The sequence below is a fragment of the Nerophis ophidion genome, linkage group LG17 (assembly GCF_033978795.1).
Source record: "Nerophis ophidion isolate RoL-2023_Sa linkage group LG17, RoL_Noph_v1.0, whole genome shotgun sequence".
Classification (NCBI taxonomy): domain Eukaryota; kingdom Metazoa; phylum Chordata; class Actinopteri; order Syngnathiformes; family Syngnathidae; genus Nerophis; species Nerophis ophidion.
In genome coordinates this window covers 35507197-35527758 of record NC_084627.1, presented here as the reverse complement: position 1 = coordinate 35527758, position 20562 = coordinate 35507197, and the positions used below count along the sequence as shown (strand labels likewise).

Below are 20562 nucleotides of genomic sequence, written 5' to 3'. Positions count from 1 at the left end.
TTAGTCATTCACAAACAAGGATGGGGCGAGGGTCACCACTTTGTGAACAAATGCGTGAGCAAATTGTTAAACAGTTTAAGAACAACATTACAACCAGCTATTGCAAGGAATTTAGGGATTTCACCATCTACGGTCCGTAATATCATAAAAAGGTTCAGAGATTCTGGAGAAATCACTGCACGTAACATTGAATGCCCGTGACCTTTGATCCCTCGGGCAGTACTGCATAAAAAAACCGACATCAGTCTGTAAAGGATATCACCACATGGGCTCAGGAACACTTCAGAAAACCACTGTCAGTAACTACAGTTGGTTGCTACATCTGCAAGTGCAAGTTAAAACGCCACTATGCAAAGCCAAAGCCATTTATCAACAACACCCAGAAAAGCAGCAGGCTTTGCTGGGCCTGAGCTCATATAAAATTAGATTAGATTAGATTAGATTAGATAGTACTTTATTTATTCCTTCAGGAAAATTTAAATTTTCAGCACAAACCCATTCAAGATCAGACAAACATTACAAGGAGACAGAACAGGATCGCTAATGGGTCTGCCGGCTTCCAGCGCCCCTTACAAAAAGGTGAGATACAGGTAAACCAAATGGGGGGGAATGGGAGAAAAAAATAGATTAAAATAAAAAAAGTCAGTCTAAGCCTGGGCCCTGGAGAGGGGGTCCAGACTGAGGCCAAGGGAAAAAAAACAACAACTCATTGCCATAGTACACATCCCTCTCACATTGTGTGTAAGAGGGAAACATCAAACATCAAAGAACACAAAGGACTTGAAAGACATTAAAGTAGTGGAGCTAATGCAACCAGCCAATTCTACATACAGCTATAAATAAAAACTAAAAGAAACATATACACTGTGGTGGCCTCTGCGGTGTTCCACGCCATCATCCACTGGGGTGGAGGGAGCATGGGAGCAAAATGGACTGACGCAAAGTGGAAAAGTGTTGTGGTCTGACGAGGCCTCATTTCAAATTGTTTTTGGAAACTGTGGACGTCATATCTTCCAAAGAGGAAAAAAAACATTTGAATTGTTCGAGGCGCAAAGCCATCTCAAGCAACGTTATCATGGACGCCCCTGCTTATTTCAGCAAGACAATGCCAAGCCATGTATTACAACAGCGTGGCTTCATGGTAAAAGAGTGCGGGTACTAGACTGGCATGTCTCCCATTGAAAATGTGTGGGGCAATCTGGAGCCTAAAATACCACAACGGAGACACCGGACTGTTGAACAACTTAAGCTGTACATCAAGCAAGAATGGGAAAGAATTCCACCTGAAAAGCTTAAAAAATTGGTCTCCTCACTTCCCAAAGCTTTACTGAATGTTGTTAAAAGGAAAGGCCATGTGACACAGTGGTAAAAATGCCCCTGTGACAACTTCTTTGTAATGTGTTGCTGCCATTAAATTCTAAGTTAATGATTATTTGCACAAAAAAAAATACTGTTCTCGGTTCGAACATTAAGTATCTTGTCTTTGCAGTCTACTCAAATCATTGTATTCTGTATTTATTTTCGATTTACACAACGTGCCAGCTTCACTGGTATTGGGTTTTGTTTATACATTATGAATAAACATTTAACATCACTTTTACCTTCATTTAAAAACGTTTTGGTGGAGATGACCACGAGGAGAAAGGTTCTTTCGTACTTAGGTAGGAGTTCTTCCTTGAATTGAATGGTGTTTTTCACCTTCTTTAACAAATTGCTGGCACTCGCAACTTTTTTTGGTCCTATTTGCACCACTCTTGTCCTTTTGATAAAAGTCTGCCCTAAGGTTATTTTACTGGGCAGTGATGTGTTTTTGAACAGGGGATGAAAGGCAACAATGTTCTGCAAATGATTGAGAGTGGACTACGGATGGACGCGCCACCAAAATGTCCTGAAGAAATATACACCCTGATGAAGAACTGCTGGATTTACGAGTAAGCTCTGCTCATGTCACCATTAATGAATGAAACTTTTAACTTCATGTCTTCATATCTCAATTGTGTCTTTTTCTGTTTTTTTTTCAGCTTTGAAAAACGACCTGCCTTTGCCGTCATTGAGCCACGACTGCGACAATATTATTATGACATTGCTCAGTAAAAACATGATCGGTTTCAATTGAAACATTGTCACTTTCAGACTAAATAAGTTTATGCAATAAAAAATGTTCCCTTTTAAAAGCATTGAAGATTTTGTTGCGAATCGAACAAAATTGACAAAAAGCAGATTTTTGCTCCCGTTAAGAAAACCCCAAGTATTAAAGGGTCTCTTTTTAAAGGACAGTAAAACGCCGTAGACCAGGGGTCCTCAAACAACTGTGTATCCAGGGATACGCAGATACCCTCAGTAAATCCAGGGAACGAAGAAGAACTGAAAGTTAACGACACAGGACAGGAAACAATGAGCACAGAGGAGGAGAAACACAGAGAACAAGGAAGCACATAGGCGAGGAGAGCTAGAGACGTGTAGGACTTACTGTACGGAGACTGGTAGCTATGTTCTGGCACTGGAACGCAGGCTTAAGAAGGCAGGGGAGCTCTCATCAGCGTCAGGTGTGTTGATTGTAGATTGGAGACAGCCGCGCGGGGGTGTGGCCGTGGCAGGACAGGCTCGCAAGAGCGTGCCCAGAGATGCACTCAGCAGCATGACCAAATGGACTAGAGCAGATCCAATGATGATATCAGATATCCCTCCGATGTCAGCAAAACGTATCAGATGATATTAGCTTGCATCTAAAATCTCTGATGATCAAAAGTTTTGCCTCCAAAGTCCAAAGTAAAAATTGGTCAATGAGTTTTGGGCCAAACAGCGATTTTAGGCCTGCAGTAGCACCACAAGTGAAGGGTTCAGCCCCATACCGCCATATACAGTGGGGCAAAAAAGTATTTAGTCAGCCACCGATTGTGCAAGTTCTCCCACTTAAAATGATGACAGAGGTCTGTAATGTTCATCATAGGTAGACTTCAACTGTGAGAGACAGAATGTGAAAGAAAAATCCAGGAATTCATATTTTAGGAATTTTAAAGAATTTATTTGTAAATAATGGTAGAAAATAAGTATTTGGTCAACCATTCAAAGCTCTCACTGATGGAAGGAGATTTTGGCTCAAAATCTCACGATACATGGCCCCATTCATTCTTTCCTTAACACGGATCAATCGTCCTGTCCCTTAGCAGAAAAACAGCCCCAAAGCATGATGTTTCCACCCCCATGCTTCACAGTAGGTGTGGTGTTCTTGGGAGGCAACTCAGTATTCTTCTTCCTCCAAACACGACGAGTTGAGTTTATACCAAAAAGTTCTATTTTGGTTTCATCTGACCACATGACATTCTCCCAATCCTCTGCTGTATCATCCATGTATCCATTTTGATACATGGATGATACAGCTGCTATGAAGGGCTGCCAGCTGTTCATCACCCTGAAGGGGAATCCAGCGGTGGTGAAGGCGTGGGGTGGGGGAAAGGGGGGAGGGAGTGTGTGTGAATATGCCCATTGTCTTGGGTGTGTTGATGTAGTGTCCATAGGCCTGCAGAAAAAATAGTTTTTTTTGGTCCCGTATGGTTCTTTCAACATTTTGGGTTGCGACCCCTGGCCGTGTTTAACTTTTTTTTGACTAAAATACAAGAAAAGACCAACAATTGTATGATTATTGGAGGATATTTAGATGCTAACTGTTTGTCCACCTTGCACAAGGAAACACACTGCAGAGCTGCTTGTATCAGACATTTTAGATGCAAGCTAATATCATCTGATACGTTTTGCTGACATCGGAGGGATATCTGATAGCATCATTGGATCAGGAGTCCTCAAAGGATGCTATCACTTACAAAAAAAGAGCTTCAAGATACATTTTGACGAAGAAATGAGATTCAAGTCTTGATATCATCCTGAGAAAAAAACGCTTTTGTTGAAAAATAAGATATGCAAAGCTGGACTGCGATCACAGTGTGTTTTTAATAGTAGACAGAAACATTTCCACAAATTGAAAACAGTAACTTCATACTACTTTAATGGCTTTTGGACGTGTGGTACTGAGAATCAAACTGTAAATATGACTGATACATTGTTAGTGATTCGAGTTTAAGGACATTATTAGCATTCAGACCCACCAGGATCTAACCTGTCACTCGCCAGGCTCGTGCATCCCCTTCAGTTCCAGTTCAAGTTAATGCGCTGAAGTGTACACTCCCACCTTGGACATGTTGAAGCAGTCGTACAGAAGATCTTAAGGCAGAACTCTGGAGAGTTTACAGGAGCTTTTTACTCTCCTTTGAAGTTAGGAATTCTTTTCTCCTTGAAGGCAGTCAAACCCTCCAATCGGTCTTTAGTTGGGATCACCTGAGGAGACACAAAATCATTTTTTCATTTTATGAAACAAGTTTGTAAATTTGCCTAAAAAGTGGAGTGTCCGAACAAGAATGCCAAATGTTGCTGACTAAGGCTATGTTCTCTTATGCTTGCATCTCATTTGAACCCTAGCGCCCTATAGGCAGCCACCTATTCGTGACAAGCAGCAGATGTCACTCAAGTGAAGTGAATTATGTTTATATAGCGCTTTTCTCCATTGACTCAAAGCGCTTTACATAGTGAAACCCAATATCTAATAGTGAAACCCAATATCTAAGTTACCCACCTGGGAGCAGGTGGGTAAAGTGTCTTGCCCAAGGAAGGACACAACGGCAGTGACGAGGATGGCGGAAGCGGGGATCGAACCTGCAGCCCTCAAGTTGCTGGCACGGCCAGTATACCAACAGAGTTATACCGCCCGATGCAAGTGAAGGAATTTTTCAGTGACACATCATTTTCACACATATAGACTGATTGGTCACCAATGTTGAGACTTTAATGGCCTACTGAAATGTGATGTTCTTATTTAAACGGGGATAGCAGGTCCATTCTATGTGTCATACTTGATCATTTCGCGATATTGCCATATTTTTGCTGAAAGGATTTAGCAGAGAACATCGACGATAAAGTTCGCTAATAAAAACGCTCTGCCTTTACCGGAAGTATGTGCGCGTGACGTCACGAGTTGCAGGGCTCCGCAAATATTCACATTGTTTATAATGGGAGCCACCAGCAGTAAGAGCAATTCGGACCGGGAAAGCGACAATTTCCCATTTAATTTCAGCGAGGATGAAAGATTCGTGAATTAGGATATTGATAGTGAAGGACTAGAAAAAAAAAAAAAAAAAGCGACAGCTCCGGGCGGCGGCAGTGTGAGCGTTTAAGATGTAATTAGACACATTTACTAGGATAATTCTGGAAGATCCCCTTTCTGCTTATTGTTTTAATAGTGTTTTAGTGAGATCTTAAAGATTGTAAAGACATACCTCGAGGTCAGATAGCTGTGGTGAACACGCAGTGTCTCAGAGAGAAGCCGAGGAGCCAAGCTCACAGCTGCCTTTTTTCACAGCTGCTGCAGGACGACGAATAATCCAATGATGTTTCCGGTAAGATATATATATCACAATTTTCCCATTCAAAAACATGCTGGTTGACGTAGAGAAAATATGTTCGCTTGACCGCTCCGCTTCACAACAAACAAAGAAACACCGGCTGTGTCTCGGTGCTAAAGACAGCTGCAATCCACCGCTTTCCACCAACAGCATTGTTCTTTATAGTCTCCATTATTAAATGAACAAATTGCAAAAGATTCAGCAACACAGATGTCCAGAATACTGTGTAATTATGCGATTAAAGCAGACAACTTTTAGCCGCTAGTGGTGCAGCGCTAATATTTCCTGACAGTCCGTGACGTAACGCGCACGCGTCATCATTCCACGACGTTTTCAACAAGAAACTCCGCGGGAAATTTAAAATTGCAATTTAGTAAACTAAAAAGGCCGTATTGGCATGTGTTGCAATGTTAATATTTCATCATTGATATATAAACTATCAGACTGCGTGGTCGGTAGTAGTGGGTTTCAGTAGGCCTTTAAACCCCACCAGGGCGGTATTGTCAAAGTTGGCAGAATGGTCCAAATCTCTCCATCCATCCATTTTCTACCGCTTATTCCCTATTGGGGTTGCAGGGGGCGTTGGCGCCTATCAATCCAATAAAATACATCACTAAAACAACTTTGACCAACATGTAATGCAAATCAGGAAGTAAATAAATGTCACATTGCACAAGCTGGTGGAAACAATGACATTGCAAATATGTTAACACTAAAGGCGTGCAAACCAAATTACAATGTGTGAGTTTTCTTTTTTTTTTTTTTTTAGCCAGGCTGAGTAAAAAATATATATTTTATTCTCTACCGAATTTTTAAGTTTACGTATGAAAAATACCTGATTTTTATGGCAGTTTTATTTTAACAAGGAGTGACATGTGACTGTACTAGGGTTGTCCCCATACCAATATTTTGGTACCAGTACCAAAATGTATTCCGATACAAATACTTTCTTAAATAAAGGGGACCATGAAAATAGCAGTATTGGATTTATTTTAACAAAATAATCTTACGGTACAATAAACATACGTTTCTTATGGCAATCATAGAACAATTTTGGCCTTAAAAAAATAGTGAACATACAAGACAACTTGTCTTTTATCAGTAAGTAAGCAAATAAAGGCTTCTAATTTAGCTGCTGACATATGCAGTAACATTGTGTCATTCCCTATTCTATTATTTTGTCAAATATGAGGGACAAGCGGTAAAAATTATTAATCTACTTGTTCATTTACTGTTAATATCTGGTCATGTTCTATCTACACTTCTGTGAAAATGTAATATCCACTTAGTCTTCTGTTTAATACTTTACATTAGTTTTGGATAATACCACAAATTTGGGTATTGATCTGATACCAAGTAGTCACAGGGTCATATATTTGTCCTATGTATGGACTAGAGATGTCCGATAATGGCTTTTTTGCCGACATCCGATAGTCCAATATTGTCCAACTCTTAATTAACAATACCGATATCGACCGATACCGATACATACAGTTGTGGAATTAACCCATTATTATGCCAAATTTTGTTGTGATGCCCCGCTGGATGCATTAAACAATGTAGCAAGGTTTTCCAATATAACGAGGTTGAAGTGGGGGTGGGGGGTAGTAGGTAGCGGGGGTGTATAATGTTGTGTCCCGGAAGAGTTAGTTCTGCAAGGGGTTCTGGGTATTTGTTCATGTTGTGTTACGGTGCGGATGTTCTCCCGAAATGTGTTTGTCATTCTTGTTTGGTGCGGGTTCACGTGCATATTTGTAACAGTGTAAAGTTGTTTATACAGCCACCCTCAGTGTGACCTGTATGGTTGTTGACCAAGTATGGTTTGCATTCACTCGTGCGTGTGAAGAGCCGTAGATATAATGTGACTGGGCCGGCACGCAAAGGAAGTGCCTTTAAAGGGGAACATTATCACCAGACCTATGTAAGCGTCAATATATACCTTGATGTTGCAGAAAAAGGACCATATATTTTTGTAACCGATTTCCAAACTCTAAATGGGTGAATTTTGGTAAATTAAACACCTTTCTATTTATCGCTCCCGGAGCTATGACGTCAGAACGTGACGTCACCTAGGTAATAAAGCCGCCATTTTCTCAAACACATTACAAACACCGGGTCTCAGCTCTGTTATATTCAGTTTTTTCGACTATTTTCTGGAACCTTGGAGACATCATGCCTCGTCGGTGTGTTGTCGGCGGGTGTAACAACAGTAACAGGGAGGGATTCAAGTTGCACCACCGGCCCAAAGATGCGAAAGTGGCAAGAAATTGGACGAAATGTGTTCAAAATACAAGAGTGTGGGGAAAGCCGACGAAATGGTCAGTCGTTTGTTCCGCACACTTTACCGACGAAAGCTATGCTACTACAGAGATGGCAAGACTGTGGGGATATCCTGAGACACTCAAAGCAGATGCATTCCCAACAATAAAGTCAAAGAAATATGCCGCCAGACCACCATTGAATGTGCCGGAGTGTCTGCACATTTTACCGGCGCTGCTGAGGCAGACATGGCACGGAGATGTATGGATAACCTGCAGATGCATTTGCAACGATAAAGTCAACTAAATCACAAAGGTGAGTTTTGTTGATGTTGTTGACTTATGTGCTAATCAGACATATTTGGTCGCGGCATGACTGCCAGCTAATCGATGCTAACATGCTATTTAGGCTAACTGTATGTACATTTGAAACTATATTTACATCCAGCGTTTCCCTCCATCCACATTTAATGCCAAACAAACACTTACCAATCGATGGATTTAAGTTGATCCAGTGTCACAAGATGCAAAACTTCCGATCGTTGGTCTGCACATTTTACTGGCGATGCTAAGGCAGACATGGCCGAATAGAGTCAATAGCTATTCGCTCAATAGCTTCAGTTTCTTCTTCAATTTCATTATCGCTATCTGCCTCCATAATCCAACCATCCATTTCAATACATGCGTAATCTGTTGAATCGCTTAAACCGCTGAAATCCAAGTCTGAATCTGAGCTAATGTCGCTATATCTTGCTGTGCTATTCGTATTGGCATCACTGGATGACGTCACAGGAAAATGGACGATGGCTTCACAGATAGCGAAAATCAGGCACTTTAAAGCTTTTTTTTAGGGATATTCCAGGATGGGTACAATTTTGAAAAAACTTCAAAAAATAAAATAAGCCACTGGGAACTGATTTGTATTGGTTTTAACCCTTCTGAAATTGTGATAATGTTCCCCTTTAAGGTTTAATGGCGTTCTGTACTTTTCCCTAAGTCTGTGTACACAGCAGAGTTTTAAAAAGTCATAAAATGTACTTTTTGAAACAGATACCGATAATTTCAATAAAACGATACCAATAATTACCGATATTACATTTTAAAGCATTTATCGGCCGATAATATCGGCAGTCCGATATTATCGGACATCTCTAGTATGGACCTTATGTGTCCAGGGACGTACTTCCTGAGTTTATAAACATAATATGAATTTTACCAAAAAGAAAATAGATTTTATGGTGATAAAAAGAAAAAAAATCGATGTTTACATTGAGGAGAGCCAGCTCGTCGTTAGCGGTGAGCTATTGTATCCTCCTACGGTGTGGAGTGAAGCATATTTAGCAATTCCTCGTCCTGCAGGAATGATACTTGTAAGAAACGTACTTTATTTGTTGCCGTGGAGGCGAGGATTAGTGATTTTGAAGTAGCTGAAACACTGCAGACTGCAGATGGACGTTAGCCACTAGCTCGCTAGCCATGTTTTAAAGCAACTCTTGCTAAGGGCGTTTCAGTGAAATGACTTCACCTTTAACGTTCGTTTTTGAGCAAAAATGCGTTCATTTTCCCCTTTTCTGTCTACACACCGTGTCTGATTGTGAGTACTCAGTGCGTGTGCGTTGACAAACATGCTCCTCTGCTTGTAAAACCAGCTATGTCACGGCATCATGCCCGTTAAAAAAAAAAAGGGAACTGGTATTTTTCAGAAGCAATATAAAACCATTTTACCATTTTTTGTTTTGTAATAATGCCACCCTGGAAAGAGAATGTGTTAATATCAATCATTTATAATCCTAAATAAACATGACCTTGGTGCTGATGGGTTAATGAATGCAAATGCAATGATTATGAAATACTCACCTGGGCGTAACAAGCCTCTTCAATTGCCAAGCCAGTAGACAGATCCACCTGAAAATGACATTATGGGAAAACTCATGAGACCTCTGCAGTAAAAAAGGTTTATACTTTTTGAGAGCCGCCAAGTTTATTCACATTACATTTACAGCGCATGGTGTTAGATAAAAGGTAATTGATTTAGTCCAACTGAAGACGGACTTTTGTGATGCATGTAAACACATTAGTCTGACTGCAACAGTACCAAAGACCGACCAGGACAGGAGAATATGATTATGTGTTCCCCTTCTTTTTCAACACTCCACACACACAAGGATAGGACAACAAGGCCTAAAATCTAAATCATGATATATGTTACAGCCTCCTGCAAAAATGATATACACATATTATTTGGCATATAAATAATACTAGTAGAAACATTTTAAAATGGGTTACAAAGGCTCCCTAATTTAACACCTATTTTGCATCTTTTCCAGTTGTATTATTTTCTCAACTCTATTGTACTAGTTAATTTACTGTTAATAACTGGTTACTTTATGTTGTAACTTGGTTCTAGCTACACTTCTGTACAAACATAAGTAGTCATTCTTCTGTTGTATGGATAATTTACATTAGTTTTGGGCATCTTCACACTGTGAAAGAACTTTGGCTCCTGCTTGCTTCCAAGACACAGCTAGAATGTGTCATCACAATATGACCATAGTTATGAAAGCTGTATTGCCGTCCAAATGTATATAATTTATATCGTAAATTGACCAAGTCGCGCAACACTACCAGGGATGTCTAAAAGTGCATTACGGGACAATTTTTTTGACGGCCTGTGGCCCACTTTAAAAAAAATGATTAGTAAAAAAAACATAAAAAGTGGAATAAAAGAGCAAACAGGTGTAATGTAACAAAAAAAGTTGATACATTGACGCTAACCAAACATTACTTTTTTTTTCTTTAAAAATAATCTTTATATGTTGTACTGGTTTTGAAAGTGAAAAATATCAAAATGGGCCCAGCGTTGTTTGATTTTTCAGTACACAGCCTTTGTGCAAATTAGGACATCCCCGACTTACATCAATTGACAGAACAAATAGTTTTATGTACAGTAAAATTCTACTGGAAATAAAACACTTCTTCACTGCGGTCTTACCTCTATACCCTGATTGATGGCTAGTTTTGCCATCCGGACTGCAATTGGACCCTGTGAAAACAAAAATCCAAGGTCAGAAAGAAGCCTAAGCTACATCCTCTACTTATACAGCTGCACAATAGTTCTGTTATAGTGATCTGGATTTACATTTAAATCCATTCATGTGCCTGAATGCCAACTATTTATTTGAGTAAAAACCTGCCATTTTACTCAAGGACTCGGTCTGCACTACTTGGCATGACGGATGGCACTTCCTCTCATGCTTCCTGTCCTCCATAAAGCCTCGCAGGTTTTACCTGCAGACGGCCGATGCTATCAGCAAGGCTACATCATTCATCACATTGCGCGAGAAGCGATAGCATTAATTAACTTTCTTTATTACGTACATATAATGTACTGTGGAGTGAGCAAGCTTGCCATGTTTTTTAAGTTTGATAATTTTTTTGTCTTTCTATTAATTTCTATTAAAAAAGTCCATCGTTTAATATGCGTTTGAGACAAGACGACCGGAAGGAAGGAATCTAATATTTATTGTAAAAAAAATATATATATAAATTTTAAACCAGAGTAGTGGTGCCACAATTAGTTGATGTTGTCAAAAATCTATCAAATTTGTCGCCGCCAATTCTTTACTTGTTAGTAGTCGGTGATGTCATCATCGCTCCTGTCTTTCCAGAAGAAAACAAACATACGCAATCCAACACAACCGATGAGTGGCCAGCAAGCAACAGGAAGCGGGAAACAACTGCGGCCACATTGTGAAATATTTTTATTCCACACTGTTCAGAATTATGCACACTCCATAATGACAATGAAAAAAGGTTTCTTTAAAAAAGTATATATATATTTTTTTTAAAATAAAAAAATCACATGTACATAAGTGATTTTTGCAAACAAACATTTTAGTTACTAGCACCCCCGCCAATGTCACAATGAACCCTGTAAAATCCGCCCAAAACATTCTGGTATTACTTGCTAGATTTATCTTAGCACTAGACAATAACTAAACGACGTTTCCCAACCGACAGTGCTGAGAAAAAGTGGATTATAATAATTGATTTAAAGAACGGAATCATCCAAAACATAACAGAGAGTTTCACCAACTTAATGAAGCAATTCAAGTGTAGCACCGCTCGTCTCGCCAGCAAAGAATAATTAAATATCTAAACGATGGGAATTTATCTTTAAAAATATGCAAAATATGCTGATTGTGTTTGATGGAGAAGCAGTTGAAATGAGATACAGTAGAACAGTGGTTCTCAAATGGGGGTATGCGTACCCCTGGGGGTACTTGAAGGTATGCCAAGGCGTACGTGAGATTTTTTAAAAATATTCTAAAAAATAGCAACAATTCAAAAATCCTTTATAAATATATTTATTGAATAATACTTCAACAAAATATGAATGTAAGTTCATAAACTGTGAAAAGAAATGCAACAGTGCAATATTCAGTGTTGACAGCTAGATTGTTTGTGGACATATTCCATAAATATTGATGTTAAATATTTCTTTTTTTGTGAAGAAATGTTTAGAATTAAGTTTATGAATCCAGATGGATCTCTATTACAATCCCCAAAGAGGGCACTATAAGTTGATGATTACTTCTATGTGTAAAAATCTTTATTTATAATTGAATCACTTGTTTATTTTTCAACAAGTTTTTTGTTATTTTTATATCTTTTTTTCCAAACAGTTCAAGAAAGACCACTACAAATGAGCAATATTTTGCACTGTTACACAATTTAATGAATCAGAAACTGAGGACATAGTGCTGATTTTTACTTCTTTACCTCTTTTTTTCAACCAAAAATGCTTTGATCTGATTAGGGGATACTTGAATTAAAAACAATGTTCACGGGGGGTACATCACTGAAAAAAAGTTGAGAACCACTGCAGTAGAAGTCCAACACTGACCAATTATGTAGACTAATTATGGTCTACATAATTATTACATTACTTGTAAAAATGACTGTAGTTTTTTTAACTAGACTGTAGTGTATTTTTCAATGTCTATTACCTAAAAGTTTTGTTTTTCTTTTTAAAAGTACCAATGATTGTCTCACACACACACACACACACACACACACACACACACACACACACACACACACACACACACACACACACACACACACACACACACACACACACAGTATGGTGATATTATTCTCTGTGTTTGACCCATCACCCTTGATCATCCCCTGGGAGACGAGGGGAGCAGTGAGCAGGAGCGGTGGCCGCACCCGGGAATAATTGTTAGTGATTTTAACCCCCATTTCCAACCCTTGATGCTAACTACCAAGCAGGGAGGTAATGGGTCCCATTTTTATAGTCTTTTGGTATGACTCGGCCGGGGTTTGAACTCCCGACCTACCAATCTCGGCGTGGACACTATAACCACAAGGAGGCATGTTACATGTTAAAAGTATTTTTTATTTGATTTCATTAATCATTTTTACTTGATTTTTTCTTGATTTAAGCGCTGTCACAAAATCAATACATTTTTTAAGTTCAGATACCAGCAACCTGATGAGTTCATAAATAAATATTCCTAAATTAAATAGTCATCTTTATTGTTAGTTTGAAAATGCCTAAAAATGTCTCAGTCTGAATTTAAAGCTGATGGATAAATAAGATCCATAAATAGTTGTACAAGAGCTGTAAATCTCAAATCCAAACAAACAACATATGGCTACTTAATTATAAACACGTGCTAGACCAAAAATCACATAATGCATACGCTATACTTCAAGACTTCTACATTATACTCTATTCATCACAAAATATCAGTTCACCCTGGTGTACTTCTTTAAATGTTTTGAGGAGATTGTTTACTAGGGGTGTGGAAAAAAATCGATTCAAATACGAATCGAATCTGTTGTGCGATTCAGAATTGATTCTCATTTTTAAAAAAATCAATTTTTGTTATTTTTAAATCAATCCAACAAACCACTACACAGCAATACCATAACAATGCAATCCAATTTCAAAACCAAACCTGACCCAGCAACACTCAGAACTGCAATAAACAGAGCAATTGAGAGGAGACACAAACACGACACAGAACAAACCAAAAGTAGTGAAACAAAAATGATTATCAACAACAGTATCAATATTAATTATAGTTTCAGCATAGCAGTGATTAAAAATCCATCATTGACATTATCATTAGACATTTATAAAAAAAAAAAAAGAACAATAGTGTCACAGTGGCTTACACTTGCATCGCATCTCATAAGCTTGACAACACACTGTGTCCAATGTTTTCACAAAGATAAAATACGTCATTTTTGTTTTGTTTAATAGTTAAAATAAATTTACATTATTGCAATCAGTTGATAAAACATTGTCCTTTATAATTATAAAAGCTTTTTTAAAAAAAAAAAGTACTACTCTGCTAGCATGTCAGCAGACTGGGGTAGATCCTGCTGAAATCCTATGTATTGAATGAATACAGAATTTTTTTGAATCATAAAAATATCGTTTTTAAATCGAATTGAAAAAAAATCGATATATTATCGAATCGTGACCCCAAGAATCGATATTGAATCGAATCGTGGGACAACCAAAGATTCGCAGCCCTATTGTTTACCATATATCCTGAACTTATTTACTTACATAGTGTTTTAGTCCTTTATTTATTTCTTCTTTGTGAATGAGTAAGCTATCTACAAACTCTGTTAACTTGACTACCACCACACATTTGCGTCCTTTTTCCCTTAATAAGTAAATGGTAGCTTAGTACATATTAAACCAGGAAGTTTAACGATCAGACATGATGAAGGATTAAGATAAAATAAGCACTTATTCTACGTACTGCTTTTGGGACATGTTGAATTATGTTACTTTAGTGCAACTTTGTTAGGCATGATCCAAGTAAACTAAACTACCGTATTTCCTTGAATTGCCGCAGGACATATAGTATGCGCCTGCCTTGAATTACTGCCGGGTCAAACTCTCTTCGCAACATAATTAGCGCATGCTTAGTATTACCGCCTGGTCAAACTCGAGACGTCTCGAGTGACACTTCCCCTGTCATCATTTTCAAAATGGAGGAGGCTGATTTCAATACCAGTAATTTGAAATCGCATAAAGGGAAGAAGATTAAAAGCTATTCAGCAGGATTTAAGGTCCAAGCTTACATCACACAAAATTTTTTACTGCATGCCTTTGGTAAGTGCCGGAGTGAGAAGAGGTTTTAAATTAATTAGCGCATGCTTACTTTTACTGCAAGCCTTTGGTAAGTGCCGGAGTGAGAAGAGGTTTTAAAGTAATTAGCGCATGCTTACTTTTACCGCATGCCTTTGGTAAGCGCAGGGGTGAGAAGAGGTTTTAAATTAATTAGCGCCCCGGCAGCAATTCAAGGAAATACGGTATCTCCCTTCCAACTCTTCTGAAGGCGATTGATTTTACAAACATGTTTTGTTTGCTCTTAACCAGCTAGATCATCTCACCTGAGGGTTAATCTCACGAGCAAGCGCCAAAGCTCGCAGATAAGCAGCATCTCCAACTTTATTTTGCTCCACAGAGTGACTGACGAGACCGAGGCGACAGGCCTCAACTCCATCTACCACCCGGGCCGTGTAGATGAGCTCCTTAGCAAGAGACACGCCAATCACCCTAGGGAGGCGCTGAGTACCACCTGCGCAGGACAAAACAGGAAAACGTTTTTTCTTTACATTAAAATGGACCACAACAATTAATAACACATTTATAGAACTCAGACATGTCAACTTTTTTTTTGATGAAGTACAACCTGAGGAATGTTTTTTCAGAGAAATACCTTCTAAACAGGGAAAGGCTGTGTTGTTGGGGAAAAAACCCTGTAAAAAAAGCACTGTAGCATCACTATCTGAGTCATTTCTGTCCTCTTAACAGTGCTCATCTGTAGTGTTCTAGTTGGAAACATTTGACAGATAAAAAAACATACAGTATACATTTCATTGTAAACTACAATGTCCTAACTTTTCCCACCAAGAAAGGATTTAGCATGTGGGGGCCGTTTTGCTATTTAAGTTGTAATTGAATTGAATCACTTTATTTTATTAGCACAATACATTTTGATCAACATAGGAGCAAAATCAAAGGCCCGTTTACACAACAAACCAAATTTGATTTTTTTGCCCTCAAGTGACACGGATCTGGGGTTTTTTTTTTACCAGTCCTAAAGCTCCAAAGTGCTTCAAATAAAATTTTTGGGCATCAGATTCAGGCCACATCAGGAGGTAGTCCTGAATCCAATTGAAATCTGATCCTTTCAAATGTGACTTCAGTCTAAGCGCAATGGGACCCGAATGTGACCCGAATGTGACTTTTTCTGCTTTAGGCGAGCCACGTCATTCGTGTGCGCCAGAAAGACGCAGTTGGCAGCGGAAACGGATATTTCATCACAACATCAGGATTCAGTTACTATTTAGAACAACCACATTTTTGGTGCTTTACTTGTCAACATAGCCCAAATAATAGGCTGTATGTAATGTATAAACATATATTTAGATTCCGAAAAAATAGCGATTGTTGAAAGACCGGAATTGAAGCTGTGGCGCATTCTCTTACAAACCCCGTTTCCATATGAGTTGGGAAATTGTGTTAGATGTAAATATAAACGGAATACAAATATTTGCAAATCCTTTTCAACCCATATTCAGTTGAATATGCTACAAAGAAAACATATTTGATGTTCAAACTGATCAACTTTTTTTTTTTTTGCAAATAGTCATTAACTTTAGAATTTGATGCCAGCAACACGTGACAAAGAAGTTGGGAAAGGTGGCAATAAATATTGATAAAGTTGAGAAAAACTCATCAAACACTCATTTGGAACATCCCACAGGTGTGCAGGCTAATTGAGAACAGGTGGGTGCCATGATTGGGTATAAAAACAGCTTCCATGAAATGCTAAGTAATTCACAAACAAGGATGGGGTGAGGGTCACCAATTTGTAAGCAAATTGTCGAACAGTTTTAGAACAACATTTCTCAACAAGCTATTGCAAGGAATTTAGGGATTTTGCCATCTACGGTCCATAAAATCATCAAAAGGTTCAGAGAATCCGGAGAAATCTCTGCACGTAAGCGATATTATGGACCGTTGATCCCTCAGGCGGTACTGCATCAAAAACAGACATCAGTGTGTGTAAGGTTATCACCACATGGGCTCAGGAACACTTCATAAAACCACTGTCAGTAACTACAGTTGGTTGCTACATCTGTAAGTGCAAATTAAAACTCTGCTATGCAAAGCAAAACCCATCCATCAACAACACCAAGGAACGCAGCTGGCTTCGCTGGGCCCGAGCTCATCTAAGATGGACTGATGCGAAGTGGAAAAGTGTTCTGTGGTCTGACGAGTCCACATTTTGAATTATATTTGGAAACTGTGGACGTGGTGTCCTCCAGAACAAAGAGGAAAATAACCATCCGGATTGTTATAGGCGCAAAGTTCAAAAGCCAGCATCTGTGATGGTATGGGGGTGTATTAGTGCCCAAGGCATGGGTAACTTACACATCTGTGAAGGCACCATTAATGCTGAATGGTCCATACAGGTTTTGGAGCAACATATGTTGTCATCCAAGCAACGTTATCATGGACGTCCCTGCTTATTTCAGCAAGACAAGTGTTACAACAGCGTGGCTTCGTAAAAAAAGAGTGCAGGTACTTTCCTGGCCCGCCTGCAATCCAGACCTGTCTCCCATCGAAAATGTGTGGCGCATTATGAAGCATAAAATACGACAGCGGAGACCCCGGACTGTTGAACGACTGAAGCTCTACATAAAACAGGAATGGGAATGAATTCCACTTTCAAAGCATCAACAATTAGTTTCCTCAGTTCCCAAACGTTTATTGAGTGTTGTTAAAAGAAAAGGTGATGTGACACTGTGGTGAACATGCCCTTTCCCAACTACTTTGGCACATGTTGCAGCAATGAAATTCTAAGTTAATTATTATTTGCAAAAAAAAATAAAAAAATTCTGAGTTTGAACATCAAATATCTTGTCTTTGTAGTGCATTCAATTGAATATGGGTTGGAAATGATTTGCAAATCATTGTATTCCGTTATATTTACATCTAACACAATTTCCCAACTCATATGGAAACGGGGTTTGTACATGAGAGCTTGAAACTAAAGCTCCCGTGGATCCAAGCTGATTTCCATGTCTCCTCTACTTAAAAGCCATAAAAAGATTACAACTAGAGATGTCCGATAATATCGGACGACCGATATTATCGGCCGATAAATGCTTTAAAATGTAATATCGCAAATTATGGGTATCGTTTTTTAAAAGTAAAATGTATGACTTTTTAAAACGCCGCTGTACGGAGAAGTACAGAGCGCCAATAAACCTTAAAGGGGAACATTATCACAATTTCAGAAGGGTTAAAACCAATAAAAATCAGTGGCCAGTATCTTATTTTATTTTTCTAAGTTTTTTTCAAAATTTTACCCATCCTGGAATATCCCGAAAAAAGGCTTTAAATTGCCTGATTTTCGCTATCTGTTAAGCCACCGTCCATTTTCCTGTGACGTCATCCAGTGATATACATGCTATCCAGGCGGATAGCACAGCAAGATATAGCGACATTAGCTCGGATTCAGACTCAGATTTCAACGGCTTAAGCGATTCAACAGATTATGCATGTATTGAAACGGATGGTTGGAGGATGGAGGCGGATAGCGAAAACGAAATTGAAGAAGAAACTGAAGCTATTGAGCGAATAGCTATTGACGCTATTCGGCCATGTCTGCCTTAGCATCGCCGGTAAAATGTGCAGACCATACGATCGGGACTTTCGCATCTTGTGACACTTACCAATCAACTTAAGTCCGTTGATTGGTAAGTGTTTGTTTGGCATTAAATGTGGGTGGAGGGAAACGCTGGATGCAAATATAGCTACAAATGTACATACAGCTAGCCTAAATAGCATGTTAGCATCGATCAGCATGCCGTGCTAATCGATGCACATTCTACGTAAATCAACTTGAATCCGTCCGTGATCGTGTTGTTACACCCTCCGACAACGCAGACGAGGCATGATGTCTCCAAGGTACGGAAAAAAGGCGAAAATACGGAATATAACAGAGCTGATTTGACTCGATGTTTATAATGTGTTTGAGAAAATGGCGGTTGACTACCTAGGTGAGGTCACGTTGCGACGTCATCGCTCTGAGAGCAAATAATAGAAAGGCGTTTAAATCGCCAAAATTCACCCATTTAGAGTTCGTAAATCGGTTAAAAAAATATATGGTCTTTTTTCTCCAACATCAAGGAATATATTGAACCTTACATAGGTCTGGTGATAATGTTCTCCTTTAAAGGCACTGCGTTTTCGTGCCGGCCCAATCACATAATATTAGGGGTGTAACGGTACGTGTATTTGTATTGAACCGTTTTGATACGGGGGTTTCGGTTCGGTACGAGGGTGTATCGAACGAGTTTGTATTCTAAAGTCATAGCAAGCTGCTCTGCTTTCTGCCTCTGTCTGAGCAGTGAGCACCCAGCATTGTCCCGCCCACACAACAATCTGATTGGTTACATACAAAGCCAATCAGCAGTGCGTATTCAAAGCGATGTAACAGCCAATCAGCAGTGCGTATTCAGAGCAATGTAACAGCCAATCAGCAGTGCGTATTCAGAGCAATGTAGCAGCCAATCAGCAGTGCGTATTCAGAGCAATCTAACAGCCAATCAGCAGTGCGAATTCAGAACACATGTGGTAAATGCTTCATTGTCGAGCAGACATGTGTTTAGCAGCGGACATCGTACACTCCCCAAATTATAGAAAACACTTTCCAGTTACAACTATTACAAACATCACTGTGAGCCCGGTGACATTTTAGAAACTTAAACTGCAGTTCAGCTCGCTCACAGTTCTGGCTTGAAATAATGTGAAGGCTAATTAGCTTTTAGTGTTACGTTAGCTCATTTTGCTGTGTGTGCGTGCGTGTGTGTGTTAGGGGCAGCAAAGCCCTGTCTGTCTGTTATTTCACATGAACTAACATGAACTCCATAGATTTCAGGGATGAATTGTCTCTCCTAGTGCTATTGTACTATTTTTCAGCTATAGTTACATACGGAATGTAGCAGCCTAGTTTTGAATGACAGGGTGCCTGCTATCGCATGTTGACAAAAATATAACATTTACATAATAAAAGTCAACTACAGGCTTCCCAAATGCTGTAATAAATCAAGCATGATGAGTTGACTTGAAACTGTTTAATGTTACACTTTTTATATGTAGAAGAAAGGTTTTGTCATTTTATTTAATCAAAGACAAAACTTGAGGCAGTTTAATGTGGATTAACGTGGGCAGAATCATTATAGTGTTCCCAATGTTAAAAGGATAAAGCCATTGTTTACAAATTTGGTACATAAATAACCCAAAAAATTATATTTGCTTGTTTTCTTACCGCACCGAAAATTAACCGAACCGTGACCTCTAAACCGAGGTACGTACCGAACCGACATTTTTGTGTACCGTTACACCCCTACATAATATATACGGCTTTTCACACACACAAGTGAATGCAAGGCATACTTGGTCAACAGCCACACAGGTCACACTGAGGGTGGCCGTATAAACAACTTTAACACTGTTACAAATATGCCCCACACTGTGAACCCAAACCAAACAAGAATGACAAACATTTTGGGCGAACATCCGCACCGTAACCCAACAGAACAAATACCCAGACCCCCTTGCAGCACTAACTCTTACGGGACGCTACAATATACATCCCCCGCACATCAACCCCGCCCATCTCAACCTCCTCATGCTCTCTCAGGGAGAGCATGTCCTAAATTCCAAGCTGCTGTTTTGAGGCATTTTTTTTTAAATTATGCACTTTGTGACTTCAATA

At 39.1% G+C, this 20562-nt stretch overlaps 2 protein-coding genes across 4 annotated transcripts in view; one reads left to right on the top strand and one right to left on the bottom strand.

Annotated features, from left to right (window-relative positions):
• syk (spleen tyrosine kinase) overlaps window positions 1–2174 on the top strand; it is an 89904-nt gene extending 87730 nt beyond the window's left edge. For both annotated transcript variants that reach the window (XM_061876840.1, XM_061876839.1), the window contains exons 13-14: window positions 1819–1931; window positions 2022–2174. In XM_061876840.1, the coding sequence (XP_061732824.1) occupies window positions 1819–1931; window positions 2022–2094 (186 nt within the window). In that variant the 3' untranslated portion in view covers window positions 2095–2174. The remainder of the gene's footprint in view (window positions 1–1818; window positions 1932–2021) is intronic.
• Window positions 2175–3929: 1755 nt separating this feature from the next.
• Window positions 3930–20562, bottom strand: part of auh (AU RNA binding protein/enoyl-CoA hydratase) — a 36693-nt gene continuing 20060 nt past the window's right edge. For both annotated transcript variants that reach the window (XM_061876842.1, XM_061876841.1), the window contains 4 exons: window positions 15158–15345; window positions 10704–10754; window positions 9569–9616; window positions 3930–4332 (listed from right to left, as the gene is read on the bottom strand). In XM_061876842.1, the coding sequence (XP_061732826.1) occupies window positions 4255–4332; window positions 9569–9616; window positions 10704–10754; window positions 15158–15345 (365 nt within the window). In that variant the 3' untranslated portion in view covers window positions 3930–4254. The remainder of the gene's footprint in view (window positions 4333–9568; window positions 9617–10703; window positions 10755–15157; window positions 15346–20562) is intronic.